General features: G+C 35.6%; 1 protein-coding gene across 4 annotated transcripts in view; it reads left to right on the top strand.

Moving 5' to 3' along the window:
* AdamTS-A (ADAM metallopeptidase with thrombospondin type 1 motif A) overlaps nucleotides 1-12,060 on the top strand; it is a 126,648-nt gene that overhangs the window by 19,265 nt on the left and 95,323 nt on the right. For all 4 annotated transcript variants that reach the window (XM_081975487.1, XM_081975484.1, XM_081975486.1 and 1 more), the window contains exons 2-3: nucleotides 192-366; nucleotides 4,707-4,925. In XM_081975487.1, the coding sequence (XP_081831613.1) occupies nucleotides 4,712-4,925 (214 nt within the window). In that variant the 5' untranslated portion in view covers nucleotides 192-366; nucleotides 4,707-4,711. The remainder of the gene's footprint in view (nucleotides 1-191; nucleotides 367-4,706; nucleotides 4,926-12,060) is intronic.

The following is a 12,060-nucleotide window of genomic DNA, read 5'->3' as shown; positions in this document are numbered from 1 at the left end:
TTTGAAGTTTAATAATAATAATAAAATTAGGTGAGATTTATGACGTGGCAAATTTATTGACATTAGTTAACAACGGGTGCTTAGTTTTGATTTGGCAATTATTATTCGTCATCTGATTCCCACTTAAAAAATAATCTAGGTGACATTAATTTTAGAAGTAATTAACAGGAAATTTCTGTTTTTTGTTCCAGGACTCCAAATGCTGTAGTAGTACCTTCAGAACTACGCCCAACCAAACCGAATGATGCCCTTCGGAAGTACTGAAACACGTACTGGTCGTCCTAAAGAGGCTGCAAAAAGGACAGTGAAACTATTTTGTAACTTGTCCGGTGTGTTAAACACGTAGCCGCAACCAGCAACTAATTGGTACGTGTAGATGAGTTTTATTAAATTGTTATTATTAATCGCCTTATAAGCGATAACGATGTATAAATAAAATTGGTGGTACTGTTTACGCTCTTAATGAACCGATAATCATAACACTATTTGTTGAATGTAAAATTAGGTTAAGGTTTGGTGTACAATATATTTTTTCTGTTGAAGCTGATGCTTAGAATCATTAGAGAAACTAACCAAAGAAGAGAAGATGATACGTACAACGTTTTTGTCCCAAATAATGATATTTAGCAGAAAAAGTTTAAAAACTAACAGACTTACAGAAGATAGCGTTTTCTTCAACGAACTTAATCCAGTAACTAAGCCGCAGACACACTTCCTATTGATCTATTTTGAGATGATCAGAAGAAACAGAGCAACTATTTTCGTTTTTTGTCTTACATTGACAGAACTATTCTAATTCCACAATAGCCTGTCTCACAAAAAAAAACAATTCATTATTAAGGCTACAACCCTTTGTGTTACTGTTACTTTTTCTTCTTTTCTTCACTAATCAGTAATTTTATCAGAAAATAGCTGTTACACTATTTTACCGACTTTTTGCTGCTGCTATTTTACTCCTATCTGTTATACTCATATTACTTTTTCAGTTTTGTTTTTCTCCCCATTCTGGCTTTTTCTTGCTATCATTTCATTCATTACTTTTATCATATTTTGTCAATTTTTCACCTTTTTTTCTTTCGTCGTCCTCATATTATTCTTTTGTCATTGCGTCTCTCCTTGTGTGTACCTAAGAAGAAAAACTCTAAACATCCAGAAACGTGCTAAGGCGTAAAAAAATCTTGTACTTGCAAAAATCAACAGGTTTATCTATAAACTCATTACAGATATTATTAGATACAGAGAGTCACACAAAAATATGGAATTAAATTAATCAGTTTTATTATTAATTTAATTCAAACGTAAAAATTGCAAAGTTGTTTTCTGTATTATTCAATTACTATGTTGACCGAGTCATCACGATCACTTTTTGTAAATATAAAGAAACATCTCATAAATAAATATCTGACATGACATTTCTATTACAAATCATTAACATAGTTCTAGGACAACATTGGCACGTTTACAATTTAACGTTTAGAAGCAGTTACCGAAACAAAACCCAACGAATGATATTCAGGACCCTGCTGCCCCTCATTTACATATTCCTGCTGTAAAAAAGACAGTGGGGCCGTTGTCTTCGAGTCGCAATCGAAATATTACCCGTATTATCCTTCTTAATGCCCTATTGTTCTTTTGTAGTATTTTATGTTTGACTTTGGTGTCTCAAGACCACCAAAAAAACCACTTCATGGTTGAATGACCGGTAAATTTTTTTTCGCACCTCACACTTTTCTTACTTTTCAAGTATTGGAAAATGATCAAGACAACTCCAGAAGTTCCATATCTTAAAATGTGTTCTCCATGAACCATTAACCAATTCAAATCCGCTTCAATTAGGAGATAATATGGCATTAGACAACAGAGCCAGATAGATGACATAGGAAGGTGGGTAAGACAGAGAAGAAAATACTGGAATAAACACGTAAACAGAATGGAATACTTGTAAAAATCGCAAAAACAAACAATCCTGTCGAAAAACGAACCCAAGGCAGACCTCCAAAACGCTGGAAAGAGTGCTGGACATCAACGTCCGAAGAGGCATAAGAGAACAAAACAGGCCTTAGCCTATCTATACGGATACCCCAAGAAGATCTATCAATCTGCATTCATATCTTCATTGTGGATAAAATGATTCATAATTATCACCATTATTAATGCCCACTATAACGTCCACTGCTGAACATAAGCAAACTCTGCCACTCATGCCTGTTCTGTGTGATCTGCATCCAGTTCGTTTGGATTTTCTTTATGTCATCCGTCTATCTCGTCGAGGGTCGTCCTCTACTTCGATAGGCCTCATATCGTGGTCTCCATTCGATATTTTTTTTAGTCCATCAATCGTCGCTAGTTCTTTTCCAGTTCCATGATGATATTGTTAGATGGGCTCCCTTCGGAGAAGACACTTAGGCTGCTAGCCGGGCCTATTGTGACCCATCACAAGCTCAGCACCCCTCCAGTTCGGTGGCCCTGACAAAGCCGCAAAGCCTCCTTGGCCGGGTACCTTGATTATCTAAGGGGTTGATTACACTCTTACCCCAAAGCTGTTTTCTGATCGTCGCAAGTGCCGGAACGTGTAATTGAGTTTCCTCGTCTTCCAGATACAAGCGACATTCTGGATTCGACCCAGAATGTGCATGTGTCTTCTCATCTGACAGTGACCCGTCCTGTCACTCTCATATCTGAGGTCTTTTCTGGATAATTTCATCAGGGACTTCGACTGGTTTCTTGGAAAGAAACCCATGAGACATCGCGACTGCCGCATGCCTCCGGCCTCCTCCCAAGCAATATCGGATCTTTGCCAGAAGATACGGTCCACAATGGCGGATCCGACGCGCCGGCTGGTCCTACAATAGGTTCGGGTCCTACGGGTCTCTCTTTGGATCCACGAAGGGCCAACCTGTCCGCCTCCTCGTTTCCCCTAACACCGGAGTGCCCTGGAACCCAAGTTAGACGTACCTGGGCCATCCACGCGAGCGACAGGAGTGTCTTCTTACACTCCAGCACCAGCGCAGACGTGGTTTGAATCACCTTGCTGTCCATACAGATAAATATATCCTTCCGGCGTAGCGGTGAGTTTAAAATGAAACCTCCGCATCGGATGATCGCGAAGATCTCAGCTTTGAAGAGAGCACAGTGGCAGTCTAGAGGAAAGCTAAGCCTCGTCCCCGAAGTCGCACCATACACACCTGCTCCTACCCCCGTCACAGTTTTGGATCCATCTGTAAACCAGACGTCTCCCTGCAACGGGAGGATTCCATTTTAGAGAGGTTACTTTGTATTATTTCTCTAAGTGATACCCCCAACATCGATCTTTCAATTTCTACTTGTGTTGTTCTTATTTTATTAATCAAGTTGTTAGTTCATTGGTTAAAAAGTTTGCGCTTGAAACATATGGGAGGTTCAGAATGATTCTCTGAGGTTGCCAAATGCTGCCCATGTCAAACCTATTCTTCTAAAGATTTCAAAGGTCTGAGAGAGGTCTAAATATTTATATGATGTCACTTGTTGTACTTGATTGTCATGCAACCATCTACTAGATTGGATTAGGGTCAAATGATTGCTCTAAGAAGAAAACGCACGGCACGAGTAGAATAGATATTGGTTTTAGTTACAATAAGGTTGATGATACAGTCGCTGAAAAACGTTTTGCTGTGTTTTTATAGAAATTTCTGCTTTGATTCGCATTGACATTGCCATTCCTGCCATTTGTTGATGAAAGAACAGTGGGTAAATTCAACTTTATGACTAGACAAACGTCGTTTATAAATCTGTTGACTTTTGGATGTTGGAGCATCCTTTTCTGATCATCACATCATAATCACACATCATCGTCTGCTGGAAGCAAGATCTTCTCTATAACATCACTTTGTGTCCCAATAGGAAGATAAATAATTTATTGGATACTAGAAATACACACTAAACAAATGGTTAAAAAAATCGATAAAGATCTAATATACATCTAAAAGTTAAAGATAAACTTTGGTTGCTATCAATTGAATTTGACTAGTCACAGTAGATGAATCTGGTTTATCAAATAAAGATAGTTTCTACACCTTGTGAATTAAACGTTACTGCAAATAAGGTCGAAAAGTTCTTCTTTTGGTTTAGCTGATTCCGATTTCTTTCCCAGACTCTTTTACAGAAATCTCATCAAATGAAGTCTTTGAATGTCTTGTAAGATTTAGTCTTTTCCTTCATCGCTGTCAATAATCTAGTAGGATAACGTTTAAATCTGTGTTAGATGTGAAGTTCCAGCTCTCGTAAATTAAAAGGATTTAATAGTAACTTAGAAAAAAGTTATTATTCCAACAGAAGACTTGTCTGATTAAGAGTTTTGTTTATGTCATTTCTTGGTACATTCCCAAAATTGCGATAACGTTTACCATTAAATATGTGCAAGGTGTATGTTTTCTTTTGGAAGATTTTTCTTCTTGAAGAATCTTAAGTTGAAAATAGCGTGATTTACACATTCATATTCTTTTGCAAAACATGAATTCTACTTATTTGAGTTTAAAATACTTAATGATTAGAAGCAGCAGGTCCAAAACAAAACAACACACACAATCTAGTGATTAGAGGAATAAACTGAAAATAGTGTGAACCACTGCTTCTTTGTGGATACTTACAAATTCTTTACTGGGTGCAAAAAATTATCACTTATTGCCTAAATAACCATTTTTAACACTTTTCTTGTATGTTGTTTGCAGACGAGATGTCAAGGAGGAAGTGCACTTCAGCAATCGCGCTGGGTGCCATAGTGTTTTTGTGCGCATTAGTGGTGACGGTTTGGGTTCAATTCAGTCAAGGTGCATTTGACAGACGCCGATCAAGTCACACTGCAAAGGACCACGTAATCTTTTTGTCACACACTACCATGTCAACGGTTGTAAAAAATGAGAGCAAGCTTGGTCTTGGCGCACATAAGGGTGAGTCACACTTTTTTCATTTGTTGGTTTAGAACGTAATAGTACGCAAAGTAATTACGTACAACTTAATGGGTTCGTTAACATTGTTCATTTCGTCTAAAGCGATCGTTTCGATGTTATTGTCGACAAATTGCTCGATCGCCTTTGCCAATTTCAGTTCGTAGAGGTCGAGTTGCGGATCGGTCTGGTTCCGGACGATCGTAAATCATATTTTTAAAAATGGTAAATTGCCGGCTTATTTGCATGTTTGCGTTGGTAGAACGATGACCAAAAAAAAAAAAAAGATCCGTCAAGGTCGTCAGTTTATAAAGTTGCCGTTTTGCACGAGATGATCGTTAAGAATGTGACTTGTAGGTAATCTTTTTGGTATAAAAAAATTGCTAAGCGGGAAGTCAAGTCTCCTACGTCAACAAGACAGGCTGTTTAAGGCCATACGAGCTGGATTCAATTAATGAATAAAGATGATTCAAGCCTGGTTGAAAAAGAATCGTAAAATGTAAACTGCACTGGTGAAAAAACCGGTTATTCAAATTGAAACACTAAAAGATACATTTTGCTAATAAAAGAATGGATGGGTGCATTACCACCGGATCTATACGAATGTAGTAATAACTGAAAGTTGCATAACTGTGTAGGCTGTAGTATGTAGCCTTTAGTAAAATTATTATCAGGAAATAAGTAATAATTTATTTACAATTATGTGGTGCTTTGCATGAAGTTTATTAGAGTTTTCGTTTTGGGCACACAACTATATCATGATATGTTGAAAACAAGATATAATTTTGAGCTTTTGTGGAAAGATTAGATTCTTTATATTCCCACATATTTCTGTAGTTGAATTTAAAAATAAAGTACAGACAGGAGAAGTGTTTGGAAGATATGAGAAATCTCAACTGAAGATCAGTATTCCAAGAAACCTGTGCGGGACTATTTACCTATTTTTCTATGGACATCAAGAACTTGTCTATGTTTTGAAAAACTGGATCAACAACTTACATGATAGCCACGAGAAAATGACTGATGATCATTTTTTTTTTTGAAGACTGACTTCTGAAAGTTCCTCATGTACGTTTCCATTTAAAAGCAGAAAGTGGTTATTCGCCGCTCGTGCGTAGAAAGTGAATCATTTTCTGCTCTAGAGCGTTTTCGCTTTCTACTAACAATCTACTCACCAACTTTTTCGGTTGTCCTTCTACTCCACCCCACAGCAGTTGTCGAAAAAATATCGTCCATATTTCGAGCCGAAAGTACTTTTGCCGCTTTTACATGATTGCAGCGTTCGGCTTCACCTCAAGCTACAATTTTCATATGCAAGCGGCAAATATGTACTTTCCGCTCTTAATATAGAATATACTATTCTTCCCTAATGACTCGCTAATTGCTATTTTAATTTCTTTTATGACATTTCATGGTTTTATCTATTCGAACACGTCAATTCCTAAAAATTTTTTATGAGCACTAAAGTTCTACATATTTTTGTTCAATCGCCCCTACATTAGTTGGTGATTGGTCAGATGTATTTCGAAAAAATCAATGATGTAATATATAATTTTTTTAGTTTTACGATTAGTATAAATCAGTAAGTTTTTTTTGTTGGATCTGTATTTTTATTTTATTTATTCTTATCATCTTTTTGCACGAGAGTCTTGTGTGACAATAATCATCCTAAGATTAAAGTGGATTTACAGATTGACACAAGCACAAGCATTGAACTGAAAAAATGAGATTTTTTTTTTACATTACATAACCACAGAACAATAAGTTAATCAAACAACCTAGATTTCTAACAAGAGAAGAACTGGAAGCGAGACAAAAGGAATTCCAAATAGAACTAGCAAGACCCATCGGATGAAGCTCTTGAAAATAATATGGATGTAAATCAAGTTAATGCAAAATTTATAACATCTATAAAAATACCAGCTAAGAAGTTCTGCTCAAAAACTAAAAAACCATTTAATGGTGGTGGTATTAAGGTGGCACAACCACCATGCAAATGACAAAACGAAGAGTTGGAAAAAAAGGAAAGAAAGAGCAAAATCTGTAGAGGTATTAGATAACATAAAACTAAAGTAATACCAGACACCATCGAGAAAAATATAGTTATTTACCTAACAAGTGCGGAAAGCGGTACTTTCCCGCACGAGCCAAGCAGTTAAAGGGCGGGTAAGACGCTTTCCGCATGTGTGAGGTACAACATTTTTCCTACGAGTATCATTTTGCATTAAATTGAACGAAAATGTACAGTAAAATTACTAAAATAAAAGCCTCTGTTTGCAAAGATGATTAAAAGTGTATTCTTAATTGAGAAATCAAATATACAGTGATGGTTTTTGATTTAAATGTTTTTTTTTAAATAAAATGAGTGCGGAAAATTTCTTTTTCGCACTCATTTTTCCTTTGCTTAAACATCTCATAAAAAGGTTGGTAAAAATGGGTATTTTCGCTCTACACATATAAACTTCAAAATTGCAGGTTTATTATTCATTTATTGCAAATTAATCTTGCAATGCGGCAAAGTACCTTTACCGTACTAGTGTGGAAAAGTACTCTTTTTCCCACTCAAATGAGTGCGGAAAAGTGCACTTTACCGCCCCGAGTAGAAAAAAAACATAAAAGTTCTCAGGTCAAGTCAAGTTTTTGTCAATCACATTAATTTGGCAAGTTCTTTCGTTCAACTACAGTAAAATGCTTATAAAATAGGGCACCTAGTGACTTAATTTAGATAGGTATGTGTAGGTAGCAGAATGACTGATTTATTAGAGACTAACCTCGAGGGATGTCCATTATATAGTCTTCTACAATTCAATGTAATTAACGCAGAAACCCTCCAGTTTTAACATTAAAACCATTAATTTTCCTACCATCTTTCAATCAAATTTCTATCATTTTTGTCAAATGCATGGAAACTTAAACAAAGAGCAGTTTTGGTTAGGAATATTTTGTACAGAAGGTCCTAGGGTTATGACTTTGAAACTTTACTCCATTAATAAGGGTATAACCGTTATTTAAATTTACTGTAGGAATTGAAACACATCCTTTTAGAATTTTTGGCTTCTTTCATTATCTATTTGACAAAGCTTTTATAAGTTTTAACATTTTCTGCATAGTAACAATCCCGAAAATCTAGTATCCATTTGCTTGGACATGCATCATTATCATATAATACAACATAATCATGGTCATTCTTCTAAAATTTTTCTAGCTGCAATAATTTGATATTCAAAAATATCCAAATCAAAAGAAACTCTTCAACCTTGTATAGTAAATTCATGGATTGATACATGATTATTCAATACTACTTAATGTTTACATGTAATTTCAATACATGCATAATCTTTGTAACAACCATTCCCATCACAGACATCTTACCCAATTCATTCATGATAGTGTTTACTCTCGTAATTACCATCGAAACTTTTACAAACAAGATGGTACGCCAGCATGGGCAAGCTCACTTGTGACATATGATACGTATTCATTATTACGTCACTTAATCAGTACCTTCATTCCATTTCGGTGTCGTCAACCTCAAACACGTGAAGACCCGAAAAGAGCGGCGTAAAAATAAACGGTTCTCACGACAAAGTGACAAGTGGCTCGAAGGATGCGAAAAGCAAAACAACGTTTCATTGAGAATTTAAACAAAGACGTAAAAAAAAGTCAAGCGACATTAGTTGCGTTCTTTCTGCAGGCGATGTCTGGGTCATTACCGCCGGCACTGGGTCAACGAGAGCTAAATCAGGAAGACCGACGTGCCTCTCCGATTTGTTTGCCCATTAGAGCCTCGCCTTAGTTTTAAGGTGTTTTTTTAATTGTTTTCGGCTCGCTTTTTGTGTTGGATGGTATACATGGGGATTGCTCTTTTCTCTTGTATTCGTTAATAGATTCCGTACACATTGCAGTATAAGTTTTTCATTAAATGATTTATGTTTAAGTTTATTATTACGTTTTTCACAACATAAACATAAAAATCAAGTCTTCAAGAAGTTGCATCAAAACATTTTAGAGCTATAAAGACAGAGTGATCTGTGTCTACTTCTTTATCTAAGTACATTTTAGAGCTCCATAAGCCGGATTTTTGACAGTTGCGCATGACCGCTGTCAAATTTCATCTTGACTTTTTGGACAATACGTCACAGCTTAAAGTACCTTGGGTTGTGTAACTTTTTACAGCTTTATAAAACGGATTTTTGACAGTTGTTGGCCATAGTTATTTTCTAGAACAGTTTTAATCAGAGCTTTAGTACAAAATTGTACTTCAAGTAAAGTGTCAATACTTTGGCTACTTTAAGTAATTTACTTCAGTACTGTTAAAAATGGACTGGTGTAAGTAGTTTTTGCTAAGCAATTTTACAAAAAGCCTATAATTGTATTGTATCCGATTATTCGCTTGAACGTAAAGGTTCTCAATGTTTATATGTGAAAAATCCAGTGATGTAAAATTTCGGGAAAATTAAATTTATGGAAATTTTTCCTGAAAGTTTTCAGTAATTTTCCGGAAAAATTCTGAAAATCTGAAAATTCAAAAATAATTAGTTTTTTACATTTTTGCCCTATTAACTTGAAGGTATTTGGGCAGTTGAGGTTAATTTAAAAAATAAAAAAATTTCAAGGAATAAAGCATATGCAATTATCTACAAGATTCATATTTGGTATTTTTTTTATAAAATGAAAATTAAACAAAAGTTACAAGGATGTTAAAAATTTATTGAATCACCCTGTAAACTACTCCATTGTATTGTCAATAACTCGGTTATTTTGACAATTATAGGGTGATTCAATGTACCAACTTGTAGCCCTTGAAATTCTCTTTTGACCACCCTGTATAGCGTTTTTACCTAAAACGTCGAGTAAGTGAGTTATTTACTGTTAAAACTGAGTTGTTTGATTTTGACAGTTTTTATTGTGACAGCCCATAACTCTGTTATTTTGACAGGGTGGCTCAATATACCAATTTGTAGCCCTTGAAATTGTCTTTTGATCACCCTGTATACCCACTGATAGTAGAAATGTCATGCTACCGAAAGATTAATGCTTTTATACCGGGAATGTGTTGTCCAGAAGGGATAAATTTATAAATAATATTTTTTTTAAAATTGATATTATTTTGAAAAGTGTTGAGGTTAGGTTACAACATTTTTCAGAAAGTTTCCGATAACTTTCCGGAAAAAATTGGAAAATCTAAAAATTCAAAAATAATTTGTTTTTTAATTAATTGTACAACAATCCAATATCAATTCAAATAAAGTTTAATGTACTTTTAATCATTTACCCCCCTTTGCACCGTCGTTTTGTAAGCCGAGCTTAATTTAAGCGTGGGTCAGACTATGACAGTACATGTAAAAAAAGTCACAGTCTAAACCAAAGTTAACTTAAGCTATGCTTAAAGTCCGACGGTGCAAATGGCGGTTAGATGTCAAATTATCTCATTAGAAATATTAGAATGCATGACAAGTTTTACAGTTGTTTTACCTATCAAGAAAAATTTTCATTTAAGCATGAAGTAACCCGAAAATTACCGCTTTTACATCTCTGGAAAAATCTATTCTTTCATAGGCATCTAAGATTTTTCAAAAGTTTGTTCTGTCAAAATTTGATAGTATTCTGATGCCATTGACATTCTTTTTGTAGCAAGTTTTAAACCTTAGAAGTTTGACAACTATTTCCCAGCAAATGGATAAAATAAGAATTTTTTAAATGGCCAGCATCAATAAAACAAGATTCCTGTTACAATTTCAGTTATGCTGCTCATTTGTCATGGAATATGTTAGGCAACAATAGCCTACACTTGGCAGCACGATTTCCTGTTCGTCAAGCCAACATGTCGTAATCGAATACTCACAAGTCATTGATTTGTTTTGATAGAAAATACGAAACAAGTGGGTTTCGAGTTGTCTTTCGATGCAAATTCGCCGGTGACGAAACCCGAAAATTTAAATTTAGAACGGGTGTGTTTTGCCAAGTCTCGCAATTAGAAATGGAACCAGATTGGCATTTAAGCTCTTCTGGCTCTTAACTCGAATAAATCTTCCAGTTTTTCTGAAGAAAAAGCGGAAGATTGATTTAACTTTTAAAAGTCGCGGACAGTCGAATTAATCGCATCATTCAGTACCAGATGTTCGTCCAAATTGGGTCATGCAGAGGCAAAAAAAAAAACGGCTGGTAATCTCGCGTGTAACACACGAGAATAATTCATGCTTTTTATTCGGCCAGAAGGTGGTCCCGGGTGGCACTAAGTCCGAGATAATCCGTTTAACTTTATTATAAAACGACTTAAAAACGTCAGTTTTTTGCTTGCTGGTGGACCATTTCCTATCTCTCTTCTCGTTGGATAAATGATTTGCCTTTTTAGTGTCTGCTGAGATTTGCATTGTAGACGTGTCGAGACGGTTTTGTAAATGGTAAGAACGTCTTTATAATGTATCAGGTCAGTCCACTTTTGATAAGGCAGGTCGAGAAACTAGGTCTTGTTTCTACGTGCTTCGTTGGAGGTGAAACCAAAAGTGATCTTAATGCCATATAAGGGTGTGTGCTTTACGACCACCAGGTCGATGGTTTCTCTTGTAAATCTAATGGGAGAGATAAATACACCAGTAGATGTCCTGATGTCCATGACCATTTGGGAAGCTTAGTGCTTAATATGCAAGGTCAATCTCCTTACCTGGAAAACCGTGCATTTCTATTAAGTTCTAAAAGGGATTGATACCAATAAGTTGACATGTCATTTCCATTTCTGTTGCATGTCGTGTGATTGAAGATTGTGCTAGGATTGCACGGTTGATTTAGCGGAAGTGTCAAACTCAAGATGCAGACCACCAGAAAGTCACTAAACAAGAAGTTGACTGACTTTTGTTCAACTACACGCCATTTCCAAGTTTCTGGGAAGATATTATATTTCAAATAATTAATAAACACCAAAGATAAGTGTCATTCAGTAGCTAGACAGCTCAAATATATTCCTCGTTTGTGGGTGTTCCGTATAACATGTGTAACTAAAACCGTTGACCACCAAAGAAAAATAGTGGACATCCATGAAATGCTAGCTTCTTTAAAACATTTTCGATGTTAATATGCTGCTGGTTCTAGGAATGATGCCGTTATAATGAATTACAGCCTCGTAATCAGTGGATTTTTG

The sequence above is a fragment of the Ips typographus genome, linkage group LG3, assembly GCF_016097725.1.
Source record: "Ips typographus isolate SLU linkage group LG3, UJ_Ityp_2.0, whole genome shotgun sequence".
NCBI lineage: Eukaryota > Metazoa > Arthropoda > Insecta > Coleoptera > Curculionidae > Ips > Ips typographus.
Note: the sequence above shows the minus strand (reverse complement) of the source record. Positions and strands in the feature narration are given on the sequence as shown.